At 38.1% G+C, this 25,048-nt stretch overlaps 1 protein-coding gene across 4 annotated transcripts in view; it reads right to left on the minus strand.

Annotated features, from left to right (window-relative positions):
• The window catches only part of G2E3 (G2/M-phase specific E3 ubiquitin protein ligase), a 70,878-nt gene that overhangs the window by 30,446 nt on the left and 15,384 nt on the right, over positions 1-25,048 (minus strand). Inside the window, exons 1-8 of one of the 4 annotated variants that reach the window (XM_036353992.1) lie at positions 24,477-24,735; positions 21,927-22,029; positions 21,151-21,191; positions 20,046-20,086; positions 9,319-9,416; positions 7,352-7,453; positions 3,697-3,821; positions 2,503-2,668 (exon numbers count right to left, since the gene is read on the minus strand). In XM_036353992.1, the coding sequence (XP_036209885.1) occupies positions 2,503-2,668; positions 3,697-3,821; positions 7,352-7,453; positions 9,319-9,416; positions 20,046-20,082 (528 nt within the window). In that variant the 5' untranslated portion in view covers positions 20,083-20,086; positions 21,151-21,191; positions 21,927-22,029; positions 24,477-24,735. Of the gene's footprint in view, positions 1-2,502; positions 2,669-3,696; positions 3,822-7,351; positions 7,494-9,318; positions 9,417-20,045; positions 20,087-21,150; positions 21,192-21,926; positions 22,030-24,476; positions 24,736-25,048 lie in introns of those variants that run through there. The other 3 variants (XM_036353984.1, XM_036354000.1, XM_036354008.1) reach the window with 3 other exon arrangements.

Raw genomic sequence — 25,048 nt, forward strand, 5'->3', positions numbered from 1 at the left:
AACTACTATTAGTACTTTTAAGACTATCATCTTACTAAAAGGCTAGTATGCAAATGGTCATCACACCATCACACTAATCAGCAGGTACCTGAGGCTGCATGGTGCCAGGCTGGGGCGGGGGTCCTGAGGCTGTGCCCCCCACCCAGCAGGGCTTGACAGGGGAACTGAGGCCACACCCCCACCCCGGCGCCGGGACGTGGGGCTGTGTCCCCCTTTCGGCGGGGCTAGATGGGGCTGAGGCCAGCCGAGTCTTGGTGTTGCCCAATGGGGGTGGGGCCAACCAGACACTTCTATTATAGAGAAAGGGCAAATAGCAATATTAAAATATTTCCTCTAATTAATTCCCTTTAAATGTGTACGAATTTCTAGCACCGGGCCACTAGTCCTATATAATAAGAGGCCAGGGACTGTAAAGATGTAATGATCAGAATGACTAATCAAACAGTCACTATGAGGTACATTGACCACCTCTCGATCTCTCCCTGCAGTCTGCAGGCTCCAATGGCTGGATGGCCAATGGGGAACCATGGGGAACTGGGGTGAGTGGCGGCAGGGGGGACGGGGGACTGACGAGCAGGAAGAAGATGGCCCTGATTGCAGGCTAGGCCTAGGGACCCTACCTGCGCATGATTTTGTGCACTGGGCCTCTAGTCTATCCTATATAATAAAAGTCTAATAAGCAAATCAACTGAATGGCAGAATAACCAGAGGAACGACTGGTTACTATGACACGCACTGGCCACCAGGGGGCAGATGCTCAATGAAGGGGCTGCCCCCAGCCCACAGGCCCCAGGCCAGCCAAGGCAAGTACCAGCAGAGGTGCCCTGATCACCCCGCCATTTGCCCCACAGAGGGTGGTGCCAGACCAGCCAAAGTGGGTGCCAGTGGGGGCCCCACAGATCGGCCCTGATCACCAGCCAGGCTTAGAGACCCTACCTGTGCATGAATTTCATGCACCAGGCCTCTAGTATATATATAAAATCCTAAGCAACCGTTACGACCGGATGATAGCTATGATGTGCACTGACCACCAGGTGGCAGGTACTCAATGCAGGAGCTGCTCCCTGGTGGTCAGTGCGCTCCCACAGTCAACCACCTGTGGCCGGCCAACATCCCGCGGTCCCTCCTCCCAGCTGGCCAGCCCCAATCAGCCCCAATGGACCCCAATTGGGGCTGGGAGAGAAGGCCCCAATCAGCCCCAATCGTCGGCCAGGCCGAGGGACCCCACCCGTGCACGAATTCACGCACCAGGCCTCTAGTTGATATATAAGAGGATTTGCAATATCTCTTAACTTAAAAGGGAAAAAAAAATTTGTGGATAATCTATAATCAGCAGTAACCTCCTTTTATTTTAGTAAACAATAATAAAACCCAAGGTTTAAAAAGCAAGTAAATCCTTTGTTATTTGGCATTCTATGAGCTATAACTATCAGTTGGCACTTTACTACATGAATACTACATATTTGATGTTACTAATAACTGAGATTTTTTAAACTTTCAAATATCTTCTCAACAAAATAATATTGTTTAATGTCAAATTTCATGTTATTTTGTTTACTTGAAAACTTGTCATCAGGTTTGACATACAATAGGAAAGGCCTCTAACATTTAAATATCTTAGCTTACAATTACATAATCATTTCACATATCTTGGTTTTCTAAGCTTAAATATGTAAATAACTTGACAATAAATGTTTTATTTATTGTGAAACAAATGAAATCATTAGATAAATATAGATTAAAAAGTCGTATCTAAAGTATTAAAATATTAATTGTACAATTCATTAGGGTGAATTTACCCTAATGTAAAATAGGCTTCAATAAAGTTTCTATTTATTTTTTTAGATAACAATAGTTTACTTTTATTCACATCTTATTGCCATTACTAAAGATTAATTCATAAAAACATTGTTGCTACTTTAAAAATATATATATATATATATTTTTTTTATTGATTTCAGAAACAGAAATACCAATGATGACAGAGAATCACTGATTGGCTGCCTCCCGCAAGCCCCCCACCAGGGACCAAGCCCCAACCTGGAATCGAACTGCGACCTCCTGGTTCATAGGCAGACGCTCCACCACTGAACCATGCAGGTTGGGACATTTTTGCTATTCTAATGTCCTTTGACTCTCATCACCTCTTACAAATTCCTACCACATAGCAGAAAGTTATATTGCAAGTTATATTAGAAGTTATAATGCAAATGGAGCACATTAAGCATTTTTTAAGCCATTAAAATATGGCTTATGAACAATTTTATACAGCAGGTTATTGAATAACATGTTACATATTAACAGATCTATGGTACCATACAATCAGATTTCCTTGATATTAAAGATGGAGTTGGCATTTTTGTCAAGAAGATATTTTAATAGAGATGTTTTAAAAAGTTACAAGTAGTATGGGCTAAAACACCCATGTTAATTCTTTCCAATTTTAAATTTTAGCAGCAAGCAACAAATTTTATATCAGAAAAAGCTTACAAAACATCTTACCTGTAAACAGTCTCTATGAAACCAAGCATTTTTACAACATGGACTTCGTAATATGCTATAAGTTGGAATAGGCTCAATAAACTCCAAGCAAATGGTGCATGGTAAGGATTCTCTATAATTATTAGGTGTAATTATTTGAACAGGTCGATGGTTCCAACAAAATGACCTAAATTATTTAAAACCAACATCTAATAAATTACAAAGCACAATTAGGATAGCATTACAATTCACATTTATAAGAGAAACTGCATTTCTATCTCTCTCATAACTAACCTACAACAGACTGGAACTTTGGCATTATAAGTCAGTTTCATAATCTATGAGCATGTTTAACTGAACTTTCAAAATGTGAACCTTTTGGTGGTAGGCCTTCCCTCACAGAATCTCAGCAACTAATATTATGCTGAGAATCCTATATAAGATTGTTAGCAACAGAATACACACATCACTGCATTAAAAACTGCACAAAATTAAAGGAACTTAACATTTAAATATTTAATCATATAACAGATAAAATGAAAATAATAACTTATTCCTAACCCACTAAATTTATTTCCATTTGTATTTTCTAAACTGCAGTTTTTTTACATAGGAAAAAAAATCATTAAATTGGTCAAGAACACAAGGACTAAAAGAAATAAAACACTCATGATATCTAATATCAAAATTTATAAAAATTCCATGTTTACAGCTGGATTCAAGAACCAGTACTTTCAGGAGCATCCAGGGGAGCAATATTTACCTTTTGGATTCCAAATTTATATGCCTTCAATTCACACTAGAAGTAAATATGACTCCATGAAAGAAAACTGGACTATTACTGATAGATCTAAAGAGTGATATAAAAATCTAGAATTATATAAGGTAAAAATTTTCACTGACTATGAATACACATTAACAGTTCGATATTATACTCTAGAGCTGAAAGCTAAAGGTAAATAAGCCCATTTCAGATATGGCTATTCTTAAGACTTTGCAGATAGAAATGACTGCATATATTCTCTCTCTCTCTCTCTCTCTCTCTCAGTGTGTGTATATATATATATATATATATATATATATATACACACACACTGTATAAATTCAGTGCAGCTTTGAAAAAAAATTTAACAAAGTAATTATATAATTGGAATATCCATTTCCATTACTGACTTTTCTTTAACCATCATCTTTCATGTTCAACAGTTAACTCACGCAAAATTGCCAGTGAACTGGAAAATACATTCTCTCTGAAGTCCACACGGGAAATGATAACTTCGTTTACATCGAGGTGCAACACATCCAATTGAAGCACCACTTTTCTTGCAAACACAGCATTTCTAGAAAAAAACAAAAAAGAATAGGGGCATAACATAGAAAAATTGAGCACTATACTATAACTGAGGTATAAATAAATATTCCTTTTGAGGCGCCTGAAAATTAATTTAATCATATAGCAAATAGCTGTGGTGATAGTATATTAAAGAAATTTCCTGAAAAATTGTTCTACCCAGAAACAACCTAAAGACACTGAAGATTCACTCCTACAATAATTTCTGATACAGTAAACATCTGTAACCTAACATATGAATGAGAAAAAAAGTTTCTTGTCCTTCCTATTTGCTAAAAAAAAATAAGGGTTTATGAACATAATAGCTATACAGGAAAGTCTCATTCAAATTTCAAATGAAAACACATAATTAGGAAATATCACCAAGGAAAATAGTTTCACAATACTAAAAACCAATCTGTAAAAAGAAATGGCTAGGATCACTCTATCCTAACCATGTGAAAAAGTATTAGATAATCATAATAGGTTAAATAGTGACCCCTAAAAAGGTATATTCAAGTCTTAATTCCTGGTACCTGAATGAATGTGACCTTATTTGGAAATACGGTCTTTGTAGAAGTAAGTTAAGGATTTAAAGATGAGATTATTCTGTATTTAGAGGGGTTCCTAAGTCAAATAACTGATGTCTTTGGAGGGGTAGATTTAAGACACAGACACACAGAGGGAAAGACCATATGAAGATGGAAGCAGAGACTGAGGTTATGCTGCCACAAACTAAGAAATGAAAAGCTTGTCAGCAGCCATCAAAAGCTCAGAGAGAAGCAAGGAATGGGTTCCCCCTCAGAGCTTCCAGAAGGAATCAATTCTGACAGATTGATTTGGAACTTCTGGTCTCCAGAATTGTGAGACATTTCCATTTTAAGTGACCCAGGTTATGGTAATTAATTATGACAGCTCTAGGAAACAAACACAATAGCACTGCTACTAACTGAAATATAACAGTGGTATACAAACAAAGACTATTAGATGAATCAATCATTACTAAAATATAGAGCAGTACCTAAAACATCTTGAAATCCTTGAAATGACCATTATAATGGTCACTGATGAAGAGATTAAACAGTGTTAATGCTGATCCCTCAAACACTACCAGGTCATAAGAGAACTAGAGGCCCGGTACACGAAATTCATGCACTATGTGTGTGTGTGTGTGTGTGTGTGTGCCCCTCAGCCCAGCCTGCACCCTCTCCAATCTGGGACCCCTCAGGGGATATCTGACTGCCATAGGATCAGGCCTAAACCAGCATTTGGACATCCCTCACAATCTGGGACTGCTGGCTCCAACCGCTTGCCTGCCTGCCTGCCTGATTTCCCCTAACCACTTCTGCCTGCCAGCTTGATCACCCCCTAACTGCTCCCCTGCTGGCCTGATCGACGCCTAACTGCTCCCCTGCCAACCCAATTGCCCCCAACTGCCCTCCCCTGCCGGCCTGGTCACCCCCAACTGCCCTCCCCTGCTGGTCTGATCGCCCACAACTGTCCTCCCCTGCCAGCCATCTTGTGGCTGTGGGCACTGCCATCTTTGAGGGCATGGCAGCCAATCAGCATATTCCCTCCTTATTGGCTGTGGGTGCCGCCATCTCTGAGGGCAGGACAGTCAATTAGCAAATTCCCTCCTTATTGCCTGTGGGTGCCGTCATCTTTGCGATGACATGAGAGTCAATTAGCATATCCCCTCTTTATTAGATAGGATACCTTGCCAACCTGATGCTCTCTCAGTAAAATGATACAGAGAATTCTAATTTAAGGTCACAAATGGAAATACTTCTTCAGGATCAAGATATTCTTAAAGGTTCACAATACAGTATACTCAAGAGAGAATTCAGATGTTTTAAGAAAACAGGTATTTCCAAACCGTAAGGAGACCTTTAGAGGCCACCTCTCACCACATATTCACTATCAGGAAGTTGAGGAATTTTGATACTAATACTCACATGTGACTCTTAGATACCCTACTGATGCCCATTCGCCCAACCTTTTCCCTTATGCTCTGGAACCTTTATTTTACCATCAAGCCTCTGCATCCTCAACATGTTAAAAAATAGTTGCCTCGCCCTAACTGGTTTAGCTCAGTGGATAGAGCGTCAGCCTATGGCCTAAAGGGTCCCAGGTATGATTCCGGTCAAGGGCATGTACCTTGGTTGCAGGCGCATCCCCAGTGGGGACTGTGCAGGAGGCAGCTGATCGATGTTTCTCTCTCATCAATGTTTCTGGCTCTCTATCCCTCTCCCTTCCTCTCTGTAAAAAATCAATAAAATATATATTAAAAAAAAATAGTTGCCTCCATTTCTTTGCCTCAACTAAAATAAAGGTCTCTACATGCTTCCCTTATAAAATGTCTTGAATAAAGCTGCTTGCTTATAAACACAATGCCTATACACAAAAGTCTCATTCAAATCTCAAATGAAAACACATAATTAAAAAATACTCCTTAAATTCCAGACTTGCCCAGGGGTGTAACTGGGATATGGACATGGACAGGAAGGGGGACAAACATACATTATTTTAATTGTCTGTTGCAGGTTGTAGGCTATTACTGCATGTTCATATTTAACCTCTCATTCTCCCACCTTCATTATTCCTACTCAGACCACTTGGAAACCCACGGTCCTTTCCTTGTACATCATCTAGTAGCTATCACAGAGTAGATTCTCATCTATATATATAAAAGCCTAAGCGACCGTTCAACCATTCGACCAGTAGCTATGATGCACACTGACCACCAGGGGCCAGAAACTCAAAGAACTGGCATGGAAACATGGAACAGACTGATGCATCCCAGTGGGAAGCGGGGGAGGGTAGAGGGTGGGAAGAGAGTAACCAAAGATCTTATATGCATATTAGAGGCATGCACTGGTGGGGTCCCACAGCCTGGCCTGCGGGGAACGGGCCGAAACCGGCAATCTGACATCCCCTGAGGGGTGCCGGATTGTGAGAGGGTGCAGGCCAAGGGACCCCACCGTGCATGAATCCATGCACCGGGCCTCTAGTATTATAATGAAATGAGTGAGGAGTTAAAAGCTTAGAATACTTATCTTGGAGAACAGGAGAAGGCACTGAACAAAGCACACAAAGTCACAGAAGGGCCACAGAGGTGTGGAGATCACAAATTACTGGTCTTTATACTTGTGTAATTTTACCTCAACCCATCATTTCTACCCAACAAATGAGGTATAAGAATGAAAAGTGAATGTCTGGATGACTCAGTATTGAAGTTTGAAGAACAGCGGAGTATTAGTGTGTTCATAATTCTGATAAATGTGGGTGAATTGATGGGTTGGTTGGAATAAGATAAGGAAGTGAAAATCAATACTGTCACATATATTATCCAGGGGCGGTTAAGTTCCCTTTCACTTGCAAAAATACAAATGTTCTAAATTCACCATATTTGACAAAGTAAGCACTGGAACATAAAATAGAAGTCTTACAAATTTCTAGTGGAGAAACTGATAAAGAAGACTTCCCTAGTATTGACAATATTTACAGTATTTACTAAAATGAGTAAAATAATTTACTTACCAGTTTAGAAGCTCTATTCACTTCTTTCCTTATGTCTTCTATTAGGAAACCATAAACTCCTTCTTCTTCTTTACCTCTTTGCCAAATTCCACTTGACATCAACTATGAATATGTTCTCAATTAGAAAATAAACTCTAAAAAACTAGTTTGGAATAAAAATTATTTATCTATAATATTTTAATAAATAAAACAGCTAGAATTTCAAGTACCTCTTATCTATAATAGTTATTTTTTATTATCAAAGTAAGAGGCTACTCACATTTTTTATTTGAAAGGCACTGTATATTAATAGTTCATATAATGAAACTAGTCTCTAAAATATTTCAGGAAATAACAAAGGAGGAACGGAAGGAAAACAAAAAATACCTATAATTAAGCTTTATGGGGAAAAAGTGGTAAATACTGAAAGGTGTAAATGTAATAACAGTCAATACGAGGGGGATAATATGATATTTCAGGCTAACTGTAAATCTAGCTGGATTCTAAATCATATAAGGCATATTTACAGGGAAACCTATTGAATTGTAATTAACATAAATGTTTAAATGTTTTAAAATCTGATTTTTAACGTTAGTTTAAACATGTTAAAGGAGCATGAATCAAGAAAAAGCATGGGACTGTGAATAACAGATCTGGCTTGCAAATCAGGCTCTGTATCCAACTTTCCAGATCCCTCAGCAAATAATTTAATATGAATGACCTTAAACACAAAAATAAAAATACTGGACTAGATTATCAATAAGTCACTTTTAACTTTAACATTCCATTGCCATTGGTAACATTACTACTCTTTTCTGTTCACAGTGAAATAGAATCTTATAAATGTTGAGTCTAGGGTTAGTATTTCTTCGAATTATTATACTCGCTAATAAAATAAGAGAATATAAAAAATTTAATGTGATCAACTTAAATATATTTAAATATTTCAAAAATACTTCCAAGTATTGACAATATCAAAGTGCTTAAAGAGGCTTAATCAGTATAATTTCTCCTAAAGAAAACCAAGTGATATATATTATTTAGGAATTAGTTATGGGGGGGGGGGGGAACAGACTAATAAAATAGCCCTCTTAATTCTATATAAAAAGTAAAATAAGCTCTTAGAAAAATGAAAACATTTTCTTGTTATGCAAAATATAATAAATTCCAATTTACAAAAAATTTTGGCATGCCAATTTCATGTTTTCTTAACTCTTGGTACAAAGGAATTAGGTTCTTAGGCCAGTCTAGAAGTTTATTTAACCCATAGGTAATTGAGACACAAAACTAGTCTTACAGAACCACCAAGGAATATGTTATATGTTTTCTTAAGGAAGCATCTAAAGAGTTTTAACATGGATACTGTGGTAGGTATAAAAATATGTCCACAAATTAGTTGATACTCTTTCCTTTAAGAAGTGGAGTCTAATTCCTTTCCCCTTGAGTGTGAGTTAACACTTAATGACTTGCTTCTAAGCAAGAGCACAAAGCAAAAGTGACAGTGATATGTGACTGTGAAGACTAGGTCACATGATTCCATGACATTGTATGTATCTATCCCCTCTTTCTTTTTTTCTTCACTTGCTCTGGAAGAAGCCAGATTCCATGCTGTGAACAGCCCTAAAGCGGTACCCAGAAAATAAGAATTTAAGACACAGGTTTAGTGAATCAAGAAATTGGTGGAGGGAATGGGGAAATAAATGAGACTAATTTTCAGTATGAAATTACTTTTTTCTTTTGAGTGACCCATCATAAATTATCTTATTTCCTTTTCTACAAATATTTATTGCCTTTAGTCAAAAGGTTAGGCAAAAATAAATATGTAATGATGACAGGTCTTAATGAAAATCTTATTTTTACATATAGGCAAAATGAGAGCCAGAATAGTTAAATAAGTTATCTAATTCTCAGAAACCAATCATCAGGATCTAATCCTCTTCTTTAGAAGAACATCAAATTTCTAAGATTTACTTATAAATTATACTCACCAAACAATAGTAATGTACAGTGAGATTCCATTTCTCATTAATTTTCTTTTCTCCATATTTATTAGGACAATCATCATTTTTTCGACAGAAAACACAAGCTAACAGTGAAAAAGTAAATTAGATAGGAAAAATATTTTGTAAATTAAAAAAAACAACACCCCCCTATGGAATTAGTGCTTTTTTCAATTGATGTGTTCAATTCTTTCTGTGTAAGCAAGTTACATTATATTGTTATCAGTAACTTAAAATTTCAACACCTACTTCTAAAACAATAATGTGACTTTATATTTTATTCATTAATCTTTAATGATGAATTCCAGTGTATAGATAAAATGGCAACCTGCAAGGTAACATCACTGAAAACAATGGATTAGGAGTCTTCAAAACTCTATTAAAGCAACGATTAAGCTGCCAAAAACTGTCAGAATCAATTTTTCAGAAACTCTGAAATCTTACAACAATTAGGAAGATCCTATATAATAAAAGCCCAGCGACCATAACGGCAGAATGACTGCTCAACCAGTCACTATGAGGTGCACTGACCACCTCTGAATCTCTTTCTCTGGCCAGCAGGCTATGATCGCACGATGGTGAACAGGGACCTGGGGGTGGGTGGTAGAGGGTGCGGGCGGCACCAGGCCAAGGTCCCCACCCTGCCAGTTGCCCCACACACAGAGGGTGACCCGCGGCAGAGGTAGGGCTGGCGAGCGGGCAGGAACGGGCGACCTCTCGATCCTTCCCCCGGGCCTTCAGGCTCCAATCGCCCGATGGTGAACGGGGAACTGGAGTGGGTGGCGGCAGACGGCGGGGCTGGTTGCCAGCGAAGGTGGCCCTGATCACAGGCTAGTCCAAGGGACCCTACCCATGCACGAATTCATGCACCGGGCCTCTAGTGCTTAATAAAAAACAAGTTGCTATATTTGATGAGAACTTTATGGTATTTTAACTCCACCCATCACCTCCCGCCTCCCAATCTCCAGCTGGGCAATGGCCTTAAGTACAATGGCCCATGTTCCTGGTGTGGATTGTCCAAGAGGAGGTAATGTGGACTTTGTTCTCAAAGAAATGTTACTGTTTGTTTTGACCCATGTAGAGGCTCCCTGAAGGGATGGGCTCAGATGCTTGCCTTTGTTTTGCCTAGGTCAGAACTTTCTCAGGGCTGGAGTCTGACCATTATCAAAAGCATTTAGACAAATATACTAGCTGCAGCAGCTTGAAACAAAGGATAACTGACAGGACAAGCAGGTGACAGACTAAAAAGCCTAAGAAAGAAGAGGCTGGAAATGGGGGATACATGGGGAAATAATGGCTTTGAAAAGTTCCCACATATAGTGAGGGAATCTAGGACACACACATGCTCAGGGCTGGGTGCATACTCAGGAAAAACCCAGAAACTAAGCTTCCACCTCTGGCTGGTCAGGAAGCTCCTGAAAGTCTCTATAAAAATCAAATTTAATTTTAACTTTAAGGAACTAGAAGAAGAAAAAAAAGAATAAAGTAAACCCAAAACTAGCATAAGGGAAGAAATAATAAACATAAGAGCAGAAAAAAATGAAAGAGAAAGAAAACAATAGAATGAATAAAAGCAAAGTTGGTTCTTTGAAAAGGTCAACAGAATTTTAGACCGACTCACAATAAAAGATTGACCTAGATTGACCTAGAAAAAAAAAAAAAGACTCAAAACTTATGATAAAGATACAAAAATCAAAACAGTGTGGTACTGGCATAAGAGAAATGGAAAGATATATAGACATATAGATATATGGAAAAGAAGATTCCAGAAATAAACCCATATGTCTAAGATCAATTAATTTTGAACAAGGATTCTAAGACCATTCCATGGGAAAAGAAAAGTCTCTTCAACAAATGGTGATGGCAGGCCCTTGCCAGGTAGTTCAGTTGGTTAGGGCGCTGTCTCAATGCACCAAGGTTTCAGGTTCGATCTTTGCTCAGAGTATATACAAGAAGCAACCAATGAAACAATAAATGCATGGAGCAACAGAATGACATCTCTCTCTCTCTCTCTCTCTCTCTCTCTCTCTCTCTCTCTCTCTCTCTCTCTAAACCAATCAACAAAAAAAATTTTAAATGGTGCTGGGACAACTAAATAGTCACATGCAAGATAATATAATCACACCCCTTCCTAACACCATATACAACAATTAAATTAACTCAAAGCAGGTCCAAGACCTAATTGTACGGTCAAAACTATACAACTCTTAGAAGAAAATATAGGGGTAAATCTTCATAACCTTGAATTTGGCAATAGTTTCTTAAATATCACAAGATACTAAAAACAAAAGTAATCAAAGAAAAAATAGAGAAATTAAACTTCACTGAAGTTTAAGACATTTGTTCATCAAAGGATAATAACAAGAGAGTAAAAAGATAATGTACAGAGAATTAAGAGAATATATTTGGAAATCATATACCTGTTAAGGGTCTAGTGTCCAGAATGTATAAGAAAGTCTTACAACTCAAAAAGAAAAATACAACCCAATTTTAAAATGGGGCAAAAAATCTGAATAGACATTTCTCCACAGAAGATATATGGTCAGTAAGCATATTAAAAGATGCTTAATATCATTATTCATTAAGGAAATACAATCTAAACCACAATGAGATGACACTCCACACCCACTAGGATGGTTATAATCAAAACACCCTAGCCGGTTTAGCTCAGTGGCTAGTATCGGCCTTCAGACTGAAAGGTCCCAGGTTCGATTCTGGTTGCAGGCTCAATCCCCATTCCTGGTCAGGGCGCATGCCAGAGGCAACAAGTTGATGTGAGGTGTCTCTTTCACATGATGTTTCCTTCTCTCTCTTTCTCCCCCTCCCACTCTCTCTAAAAAAAAAAAAAAAATCAATGGAAAAATATCCTTGGGTGAGGATTAACAACAACAAAAGTAATAACACAGTAACAATTAACAGATAATAACAAATGTTTGGAAGGCTGTGGAGAAACCCTCATATACTGCTAGTGTAAATGTGAAATGGTATAGCTACTTTGAAAAATAATCTGGCAGTTCTGCAAAAAGTTAAACATAGTTACTGCATGGCACAACAATTCCATTCCTGGGTATACATGCCAAAGAAATAAAAAATAAATATTCAAACAAATATTTGTATACTCATGTTCACAGCAGCACTGTTCACAATAGCCAAAATAAAGGGGGGGGGGGTGTTCACTGATAGGTGGATAAATAAATAAACAAAATATAGTATATCCATACAATGGAATATTATTTAGCTAGAAAAAGAAATGAAGTACTGATACATACAACATGGATGAGTCTTGATACATTATGCTAAATGAAAGAATCCAAGCACAAAAGGTTACGTACATGATTCCATTAACATAAGATTTCATTATCCAGAATAGGCATATTACAGAGATAGACAAAAAGCAGACTGATGTTTTCCAGAGGAAATGAGAAGTGACTACCTAATGGGTATAGAGCTTCCTTTGACGGTGTTGAAAATATTTTGGAGCCAGTGATGGTTGCACAAAATTGTGTATGTACATAATGTCACCAAATTGTACATTTCAAAATAGTTAAAGTAATGAATTTTCTATTATGTGCATTTTACCACAATAATAACAAATTTAGAAAGAAGTTTGAGAAGCTCAGCTCTAAGCAAGAGCAATTTTAAAGTGCTCACTCATGCTATCCTGTGCACTGTTTCTGGCTCCTGAGAAGGTCTACAGAAACTAAGGGTCCCAGCAGGGCCATATTGAACTTCCGTGTCTGCATGACTAGCTTAAGCTGAACTTCATCACTCTCCAAGCCACATCTAGGAAGAGCCTTATACACATAAAGTTTGCTGATGGAGGTATGCAAATAATGCTACACCGCCATGAACTACCACTATAACCAACAACATGGATGAATCTCATGAGCTTCATTATGTACATACACAATTTTGTGCAACCATCACTGGCTCCAACATATTTTCAACACCGTCAAAGGAAACTCTATACCCATTAGGTAGTCACTTCTCATTTCCTCTGGAAAACATCAGTCTGCTTTTTGTCTATCTCTGTAATATACCTATTCTGGATAATGAAATCTTATGTAAATGGAATCATTCCTTTTTATTAGCTAAATAATATTAGCTAAATAATATTCCATAACGATGAACAAAAAAGACTTTGAGTCAGGTATTATTCTTGGGAAGAATAATAAGACAGCATGAGGACAGCAACAACAAGGATGACTTCTGGGTGCTATTTCTATTCTACTTTTTGTTCTGGAGGGTGGTTACACAGGATGACCCTAATTATTACCTTGAGGAGTTTGTAATTTATTTGGGGTGCAAATAGGAGTCAATGAAGATCTGTGAATTGGCAGAGGTATAACCAAAGATGTGTTATTAAAGAAGAAGGAGAAAGACTACAAGAATCTAGAACTGAAATAAAAGAAACTCACAAGTAGCCAAAAAGAAAAGAGAAACTATGTAAATACAAGATGGTGCTGCTGCCAAGCCATTTTATCTATGTGCCTTGATGTAATAGTCTTATCCAAATTTCCAAGTATCTCACTGAAAATGTCTCAAAATGAACAAAACTGTTCTATGTGACACTAGTGGAAATAAGAGTGAGCCAAATCTAGCTATCATCTGTGCCCATGTGATGTCCTGTAATCTTTCATATGTATTACCTTGGATAAAATATGAGCTGGAGTTAATAATTTTGTTAACAGTATACTATATTTCTCAAATGTACATGCAATATGAATTTTTAATAGGATAACAGATATTTATCTGCAATAATGGATGGGAAAAAATTGAGGGTTTAATATCCTCAGCAATTCACAGAAGCTCCAAAATCCAACATCTATATTCCCATCACATACATTGAAACCATCATGACAATGCTGTCATTTTCCTTTGTGAGACCAAGGCAAGATGGCAGGTTCTAAATAATGCATACGCTACCAACATTCCTGCTCATATTCCTTTCAAAAAATGGTGAAGTGTCTTTTTTATAGTCCATAAAGAATGGAAATCATATGGTGAATCAGATCATTGCTTTCAGGAGGAGCTACCACACAAACTACAGTTCTTCAGTTCACCCATGTCAGGATCAGGTTGCCAGTGTACAGAGAGCCTCCCAGCTGCATTTTCCCAAGGCTAAAAGAATCCACACCAGCTTAGAATCCTGCCTCTACCTCCTTTTACTCACCAATGAGCATGCCCCTCACCCATCTCATTCCTTTCCTACGAAGTCAGGTTAGTATTTTACACAAATCAACAGTGATCTCAGAGAAATGTGCAACTCTTTCCTTTACCTCTGAATACAAATCCCAGTCTAGGTAGACTGAAAACAGAACAGGAAATATAACCAATGTTTAAATTAGCACTACTCTTCAATTACTGAGCCGCTCAGATGCACGCTGACATTTCCATGTTTCTCTGAGAGTAGGACCAGAGAAAAACTAGGTGTGCTGGGAAGAAATGGACGATGTCCAAGTATAAGGTGTCCTCTTCTTTCCTCTCGTTTGTTTTCTGGATCCTCCCTAGGCTTCCAACTTTCAAGATAAATTCTCCCAACATCACCTTAACCCAAACATCTCACTCTGCTCCTTGAATTCATAGCAACTCTAAGAGCAAACCCTCCTCCAAGAGATTTCTTATAGTGCTGCTTGGTTTTAGCCTTTATTGTATATGTATGACTTACTTTCACTACTATAAGGTAGGAAATGTGTAAGATCTCTAGGTTACCATCTACATTCCTTCAGTGCACAGTTCTGATTTCCAATAAATATTAGCGAGACAAAGACTAAAGTAAATACATAAATAAATAAAAATAATCTTAAAAAGGCAAACTGTAGCCCTAACCAGTTTGGCTCAGTGGATAGAGCGTCAGCCTGCGGACTCAAGGGTCCCAGGTTCGATTCCGGTCAAGGGCATGTACCTTGGTTGCGGGCACATCCCCAGTGGGGAGTGTGCAGGAGGCAGCTGATCAATGTTTCCAATTTTCTATCCCTTTCCCTTCCTCTCTGTAAAAAATCAATAAAATATATTTTTTTTAAAAAAGGCAAACTGTAGAGTCAGGGACATGTGAGTTAGGACTCAGATCTACATTCTCACTGTATAACCCTGGACAGGTCACATAAACACTTTTTGCTCTGTTTCCTCCTTTTTTTAAAATAAATTTTTATCATTGAAAGTATTACATATGGCCCCTTTTTCCCCCATTGCCCTCTCCAACATCCCTCGCCCCCAACCGTCACCATCCTATTGTCTGGGTCTATGGGTTATGCATATGAGTTCATTGGTTGATCTCTTCCCCCTCCCCACTCTCTCCTGCATTCCCTCTGTTTCCTCCTCTTAAAAATGAGGACCACAGTACCAACCTCAAACTGTGTCTTAATGAGGATTCAATGATATAGCATATAGTAATATAATTAAAAGGGCGTGGCACATAGAACTGTTCAGGAAGAGTTAGTATAACTATTATCAATCTTTCATATCTCATGATGTTTACTTATATAGAAAATTTATAATAACATACTAATAAAACGAGCTTCTCAGACAGCCGCAATGAGGAACCAGCACTCAGAAACCTAAGCCATGACAGGTTCAGCGGATACTAACTTTTCTGCTACTTCTCAGCTGTTTTATAACATTTACATGCACATCACCCTCCTCTGAGGGTATTTATTCCAGATTATATGTGCTACACATGCCACTTCTCTCTGTTTCCCACTCAAAATGCATTGCCATAAGGTAAATGAATGATGACATTTTTATAGGTCTAATCTTAATTCATCTTTAAAAAACGTAATCATTTACAAAAGTTGTCATTGGTAACAAATGTTCTCTTTTCCTTCCCCTCACAGCTAGTCATGCTCTGAGACATTGCTGATCTTTTGAACTGAGTAGTAGTTCAGTAAAGTCATTAATGCATTCGAAGCCTTAGCCTGAGTGAACCCAGTGTGCCGGAAGCCGGTCCATCTTTGCTGCTTGACACAGTCGCTGCAGAAAAGAAACATCTGCACAGCATATGTTTCAAGGGACCTGGCGTATATAGCATACTGTTCTTAATATGTTTGCTCCCCTTAGCGCTACGTGTTTTAACCACGGTCACCTATCCGAGAAAGGTTGTTTCCCCAGGTAGGGATTTTCCCCTGAAGTTAGGGAGGGAATAAAACCCCTTAACTAAGTGCCAGGCGGGTAGTTAATCAGTTTAACTATGAACAATCAAGCTTAAGCTACATAATCTTTACTCCCTGGAATGGAGATAAGAAACGCCCTAACCTTTGCAATAGAAATTGACAGGATTAAAATCAACTGGTATAAATACAGATGTAACAAGACAATAAAAAATCAGAACTTGGCTGGAGATCCAAACCAGAACTGGGCTAGAGATCCTGGCTAGGCTGCTGATCAACTGAAAACAAAACAAAACAAAACAAAAACATACTAATAAAACAATAAGAAAATCACTAGCTGAAGAGAAAAGCCTCCGAGAATCTCAAGGTGGTAGATCAATACAAGATGGAAGGAGCTTGACTCTCTAAATGAGTGCATAGAGCTGAAACTCCCTGTCTGCCCCACCTCCACTAAATAATCCACACTGGACTATAACATGAGCATATAATAAATTTTTATTGTGTTAAACCATTAAGACTTTAGGGATCACCTATAACACTAGCAGCTAGTCTTATTTACCTTAACTCAGGGATGGGGAACCTTTTTTCGGCCAAGGGTGAGCTGGATATTTATAACATTATTCCCAGACCATGCAAAATTAGCCTGCTATATTTGGTTAAACATTTAATTAACTCACCCATAATGTCTTGGCAGGGCCAGACCAAATGATTTCGCAGGCCTTACAGGGACAATGGGCTGGATGTTCCCTATCCCTGCCTTAACTAATCAACAATGAATGTTATATGTTAAAAAGGTGCTCTATATTTGTTATCTAGGCTAGTCACAAAATAGATTCCAATATTATACTGCAAAATATCCCCTCTATATTTACCTTCCTCACTCCAGTTTAATGAGCCATACCTAAAAGCCTCTTCCTCCAATCTTTTAAGAGTCTAGCTCCCCTGCCTTCCCCCATATAAAGTAACTGATCATATTAACTCCAGCAAATTGCCATTTGTTTATTGGACATTTTACAACAGCAGCTCCCACCTTAATGTCTTCAGCCCTAGTGCCTACACTTTTACTGTAAGTGGGCATGCAGCTATCAAGAGAAAAAGAAACACAAGGAATTAGCTTACACTACAAAAGAGGAGTCCTCATGATATATGCTTAGCTGAAGCTGCATCTGCTATATACTGTGAGCCTGCAGCTTTCAATTTGTTCCCCTCCTGCCTCCACCCAGTATGCAGACCCTGAATACAGGACAGGATAGGTTTTCGGCATGGTTTTTATAAATAGATTACTTTTGTTTTTATTTGTACTTGTTTTTTAATTTTAATGTTTAGAATTCAGTAAAATTGTTCTGACTTCATTGTATGTAAGATCATCTTCTACTATAGCAAATGATATTATTTCATAACTAGAGGCCCGATGCACAAAGATTCCTACAAGAATAGGCCTTCCCAGCTGATTGATGTTTCTCTCTCATCAATGTTTCTAACTCTCTAACCTTCTCCCTTCCTCTCTGTAAAAAGATCAATAAAATATATTTAAAAAAAAAAAAAAAAAAAAAAGAATAGGCCTTCCTTCCCCTGGCTGCCGGCACTGCCTTCGCTCCGGCCGGAGCTGCCTTTCCTCCTTCACTCTGGCCCAGAGCCACCTTTCCACCTTCCCACACTGCCCAGAGGCCCAGAGCGGCTGGGGTGGTGCGGAATGCCTGCGTTGTCGCCATGGCAACGACACAAGCATCCTGCCCTGCCCCCAGGAGCTTGGAGTCTGCATGCATGCGCACTGCCCACAGGCCTGCCAGCTTTGTTGGGTTAATTTGCATACCCACTCCTGATTGGCTGGTGGGCATCATGAAGGGATGGTCAATTTACATCTTTCTCTTTCATTAGTGTAGATAATGAAATAAACACATTTATATATATATATATATACCAGAGGCCCAATGCACGAAATTCATGCACTGGGGGCACAGGGACGGGTCCCTCAGCCCAGACTGCATCCTCTTGCAATCCAGGAGCCCTCAGGGGATGTCCGACTGATGGCTTAGGCACGCTCCCCATAAGGAGCGGGCCTAAGCCATCAGCTAGACATCCTTAGGACTGCAGCGTAGGCGGGAGAGGCTCCACAATCATTGCTGGGCTAGCCAGCTGTGAGCCTAACTTCTGGCTGAGCAGCGCTCCCCCTGTGGGAGCACACTGACCATCAGGGGACACCTCCTGCATTGAGCATCTGCCCCCTGGTGGTCAGTGTGTGTCATAGCGACCGGTTGTTCTGCTGTTCATTTGATTTGTATATTAGCCTTTTATTATATAGGATATACATATATAAAATTGAGTCAATCCTAGCAAAAAGATTCACTAATAACAGAATAGGTAGTATTTACATCTGGCAAATATATGAAGGTACTCTATGAATTACTAAGTTTCAGAACTATTAGCACAGTTGATATAGAAGTCTATAAGTAAAATCAGGAAAGCAGAGGGAAGTTTAAGAACACAAATTTCCTTATCCAACATGATGTGGAGTCCACAGATACTCTCTACAAAGGATAGGCAAGCCATAGCGTTCTAAGTGTAATATGTTAAATTGAAAGGGAATAAAAAAATAAATCTATAGCCTGGCCGGTGTGGTTGAGTGCCGACCTATGAACCAGATCACAGTTTGATTCTAGGTCAGGCACAAGCCTGGGTTGTGGGCTTGATCCCCAGTAGGGGTCATGCAGGAGGCAGATGATCAATAATTCTCTCCCATCATTGATGTTTCTGTCTCTCTCTCCTTCACCCTTCCTCTCTGAAATCAATAAAAATATATTTAAAACAAAATAAATCTATAAAAGGATAGATGAGAGGAGGAGTGGTAGCAGAAGAGTATAAAGTAACAGTTTAGCCCTAACTGGTTTGGCTCAGTGGATAGAGCGTTGGCCTGCAGACTGAAGGGTCCCAGTTTCAATTCCAGTCAAGGGCATGTACCTTGGTTGTGGGCACATCCCAGATAGGAAGTGTGCAGGAGGCAGCTGAATCGATGTTTCTCTCTCACTGATGTTTCTAATTCTCTATCCCTCTCCCTCTCCCTTCCTCTCTGTAAAAAATCAATAACATATATTTAAATAAATAAAGTAACAGTTTAAATTTTTCATTTTCCATGGTAACAAGTCAATAAATACTGTTTAAGTTCAATATATAAATGAAGAAAAAACAACTAAAAGCAAAGGTCTGTATCTATTTGAGGAGACTGTTGTGACCATTAAAACTTAACTTTTGCTTTTCATGTTAAACTTTCATGTTTTGTTTAAATCGTTCTCACCTACATTTTTCCTTTTGTAAAAGAATGTGAAAAAATTTATTTATTAAATAAATAATTTTATTAAGATATAAACAATGCCTGATAAATACATATAGAGAATACAAATAAAATATAGCAAATTTTCTTTCTATAGCAGATTTTTGTTGAAATGAATACACACACAATGTTATACCTTAATACATGACTATATGAAGCAAGCATGAATCGGGAAATTCATTTCTATAGTTTGAGTAGCATTTTGAAGAGATTTATTATAAAAAAGCATGAGTAAAATATTTTAAATTATATTTGAAAATATTTTAAATACTGTTACTTACCAAGAGTCCGTGAGTCACTTGGTTTATTTTCATTCATTTTACTAGGAAAAATAAGAACATATAATACAGCCAGCTTAATTTTAAAAGTTTCAAATTATCCATTTTAAATTTAGTCAATGCATAATTACAAATAAGTTGCATATTATTTCATACTCTAATACATGACTTCCTCACCTTTTATACAACTAAGACTAATAGTTCTGGACAAAAGGTGGTGGGCATTGTTAAAATTGGAGGGAATGTTTTGTTGTTATCAAAAGATTAAGATAACTACTTGTATTTAGAGGATAGGGGCCAGGATTTCAAGATATCCTGCAATGCACCCAACAGTCCTACACAACAAAGAACATTCTAGACCAGCGATTTTCAAGGATTTTTTACTAAATTCTTCAGCACACAAAAAAACCGTAATATTTTTTGCCAATATGACAAAACAGATATAATTTTGATTCATTCACGCCAACAGTTATTATTGTCTTGGTCCTTGTCATTTTTTTATTTGACAATCTAAGGAGAAGAGGTCAGTGACCCTGACTAGTCAGGTATTGCACGTTTTAAAAATTCTTCGGCATACCAGTGTGCCACGGCATAATGACTGAAAAAATCCTGGTCTAAACTTTTGAATTTCCAGATGGATATTCAGGATTCAGGTAGGTTAAAACAAAACAAAGAAACAAACCAAAAAACCCTCAAACCTATCTATAATTACATTAACCCAGAACCTGAGCCATTTTACATATAGACTTTTCCCCCCCTGCTACTTTAGGACAAAATGAATCTTTCCATTATTTATAAATATCATCTTTTTTTTTCTTGCTATTTTAGGAGAAAACGAATATTTCCAAACTACTACTCCTATGTAAAGTCAAGGAAACTTGTATGTTATTTTTGTTCATAACTTTACCAAGATTTGTTTATTGTTTAGGGAAAAAAAAAATCACATCATCAACAGCAATGCTATTCATATTTAAGTAGCCTGAAAAACAATTCTTCATCCGACTATATTTGTGGCTGTTATATTTGTAGGCATTCTATATAGAACTGCAAGCATATGACTTCTATAGTCACATTCTAATTCCAGTACAGTGCTCAACCATTTACATACCCTTTGGTTAGAAGCCCTGTGGTTCTTCTGGTCTGCAATCTCTTTCATTGCAATGAGAGAAAAACAAAACAAAACAAAAAAAACCTATCACACATCACTGGTGGTTTTATTTAGAACAGAAGGATGGTAAGGCAAATGTCATAAAAAAAACTCTAGTGAATCTGGATAAAATATATATAAAAGTACCTTATACTATTATTTTAACTTTTCTCTTTTTAAAATTATATCAAAAATAAAAGTTAACCCCAAATTGGATGTTCTAAAGACATTATATAACTCATACTTTGACTAAATTTACTTAGCCTTCTTTCTATTCCCCAGCATCTGATTAATGACTGCTTTATTTCAAACAACCATCTCCAAAACAAAGCTTCAGCAAAAAGTTAAGGATTATTCACACATTTTAGTTGGATTTTTATCATTTGTTTTCCTTCCAGTACATGAATTTTAAGATGCCCTAAGTAGTAGGGGGGGAACAATGTTATGTAAGTATATCCTATATAATAAAGAACTAATATGCTAATTAGACCAAACAGCAGAACGACCTTCTGGACAACTGTCTGGATGACTTTCTAGACGAAGCAGGGGCTGCGAGGGCCAGCCCAGGCTGTGAGGGGCTACGAGGACCTGCCGAAGCTCCGAGGGGCTGTGAGGGCCGGCCAAGGCTCTCAATAACAGTTCAAGTCTTAACAATAACTTAACATCATTAACAATTTAACGAAGCAATCTAGAAAGCCACTGTCTAGAGGTATTCTTGAGTCTCATCCACTGCTTACCCCAACTTGGTCTGTTAGTGATATTCACAGTTTGATTCTCCTCCCTTCAACAGGTGGAGCCTGATTTCCCTTTCCTTGCGCTTAGCAACTTCCACCACAAAGCCTGGCAGAAATGACAATGTGTGACTATGTCATAAAAGGCATTGTGACTTTCCTATCATGGGTCATCAGCACTGGAGGAAGCTACAGTAGTTACCATGTCATAAAGGATTCTCAAGATGCTCTTTAAAGAGGTCCACTTGGCAAAGAAATGAGGCATTTACTCAAAGCCTTATAAGGGAGTCATTTTAAAAGTGAATCCTTCAGCCCCAATCAAGCCTTCATAGGACTGACTGCACCCTGGCTGACAGTCTGGGAGCAACTTCCTAGGAGATCCTAAGCCAGAATCACACTGCTAAGCTGCTTTCAAATTTTGATCCAAAGAAATGGTAAAAATAATAAATGTTTATTGTTTCAAGTCACAAAGTTTTGGGGTTATTTGTTACACAGCAATAACTAACTAATGCAATAAAGTAAGCCAAATTCCCTTTCATGGCAGCTGGATAGCTATTCTAACAATTTTTTTTGGTGGGATCTTTAGGGCTTTCAATATATAAGATTATGAAACCTGCAAACAGACAATTTTGCTTATTTCTTTTGGATTTGGATATGTTTTATGTTTTTCTTGCCTGACTCCTCTGCTAGGATTTCTAGTACTATGTTGAATAGGAATGGTGAGAGTGCACATCCGTCTTCTTCCTAATTTTACCGGAAAAGCTTTCAACCTTTCACCATTGAGTATGATGCTAGCTTGCATATATAGATGGCCTTTATTATGTTGAAGCATATTCCTTCTATACCTAATTTGTTGAGAATTTTTATCATGAAAGAATGTTTTTTGTTAAATGCTTTTTCTACTGAGATGACTTTAATTTTTATTTCACATTCTATTAATGTGATGTATCACACTTACTGATTTGCATATGTTGAACCATCTTTGCATCCAGGGATGAATCCTACTTGATCATAATGTATGATCCTTTTAATGTGCTGTTGAATTTGGTTTGTTAGTATTTTATTGAGAAATTTTATATCCATACTCATCAGGAATATTGGCCTGTAGCTTTCCTGTAGTGTCCTTATCTGGTTTTGATATCCAGGAGTTGAACGCACACTTTAGAAAAGAAATTCAACATGGCCAACAAGAAAATGAAAGAAGGAATGCTGAAAAATTCACAAATCGAGAATCTCCAAACTAAAGGGAGTCCATGCATAGAATACTTCACTGATGAATTCTATCAAGTATTTAAGAACTGGCACCAATGTTTTCCAAACTGATCCAAAATATAGAAGAGGAGGAAACACTTAATTCAATCTATAAAAAAGCCAGCATTTATCTTCATACCCAAGCTAAAGGCATCACAGAAAAGCTACAGACCAGTACCCCTTATGAATATAAATGCAAAAATCATCAACAAAATACCTGCAAACTGAATCTTTGTTAAGAGAACTACACACCAGGACAAAGTGGGGCTTATCTCAGGAATATTTGGGTGGTTCAACGTATGAAGAAAAGTCAAATAATGTAACACATCACATTAACAATAAAAGCAAAATGTGACATGTTCATCTTGATTGATGCAGAAAAAAAAAGTGACAAAATCCAACACTCTTTCATGATAAAAAAAAAAAAAAAAATCCAACAATCGAGGAATAGAGGGATCTTCCTTGGCATGATAAAAGGGCACCACAGCTAATACACTTCAGTGGTGAAAGACTGAAAGCTTTCCACATAAAATCTGGAGAAAAACCACCAGGTCTACTCTCACCATTTCTATTCAACACTGTACTAGAAGTTCTAGCTAGAACAATTAGGCAAGAAGGAAATTAAAGGCATCCAAATTGAAAGCAAAATAGCTCTATTTGCAGAACACATGATACTACGTGGACAATATCCCAATGAATTAGCAAAAACACAAAAACAGAGATTCTGAGATGTCAGCAGCATGGCAGCACGAGAAGACCTTCAGGTCTTTACCCTTGAAGTTGGATGGCTATAATTCAATAAAAGATTTTCTGCTCAACACACAAACACGTTTGAGAGATATGTGCATTAAGATATCTGAAGGTGGGAATGAACAGGGCAACAGGATAGGGAAAGGACAGAGACAAGAGCCACAGATGCATTCCAGAGTTCTCTGCTGCCCCAGAAGATGCAATAGCAGTGAACACTAGAGGTGCAACCCCCACTGGGTAAACCAGAAGGGCAGAGGCAGCAATCAGGCCTGGGCAGTTGGCACACATTGAGGCTGAGCCCAGGGTCAGGGGCAGAGAAGTACTGCAAAGGGTGGCAGCATTCTACCACCTATCATTACTGGTCAAAGAAATCTGCAGTCCTGGGAATTATCTATCATATTCTCCTGTGGCTCCCTGGCAGTAAAATCCTCACTTGAAAGACTGTAAAAAGACAGAAAAAAACTTTCCAGCGTTAAGTAGTCTGTTCTCATTGCAGCTAAACCCACTAGAAAGAACGTAACTGCAGATATGCAAAACCTCCCCCACCACACATACCTTCCCTAACCTATTGAGGTAGAGCATGGTAGAGGCCGCTGGGTCAACTCAGATGGAGTGGCTCTGCAGGTGCTTCTGGCTACAGGAAGGCAGCACAGGGAACACACAGGTCGGGTAACCCATAGCCTGCCACTTCCCACCACGGAGGTGGTACTCTGAGACTAAGGAGATCGGGTCATAAAGAGGACATCCACCTTCTTGAGATTTTTCCTTTTCTTTCTGAATTCCCTTCTCACCTTGGATTGATGGATTAATCTCTGTCTGGATATTTGTGGAAATGAAATAAATATATATATATTTATCTCCTAATATAGGAGATATTATGCACATATCTCTCAAACGTGTTTGTGTGTTGAGCAGAAAATCTTTTATTGAATTATAGCCATCCAACTTCAAGGGTAAATATATATCATAAATATATATATATATTTATCTCCTCACCCAAGGATATATTTTACTGATTTTTAGAGAAAGAGAGGAAGGAGGGAGTGGGAGAGGAAGGGGGGGAGAAATACTGATGTGAGAGAAACATCGATTGGTTGCCTCCAGTACACACCCTCACCGGGGATCAA

This window comes from Myotis myotis, unplaced genomic scaffold (genome assembly GCF_014108235.1).
Source record: "Myotis myotis isolate mMyoMyo1 unplaced genomic scaffold, mMyoMyo1.p scaffold_m19_p_1, whole genome shotgun sequence".
Taxonomy (NCBI): domain Eukaryota; kingdom Metazoa; phylum Chordata; class Mammalia; order Chiroptera; family Vespertilionidae; genus Myotis; species Myotis myotis.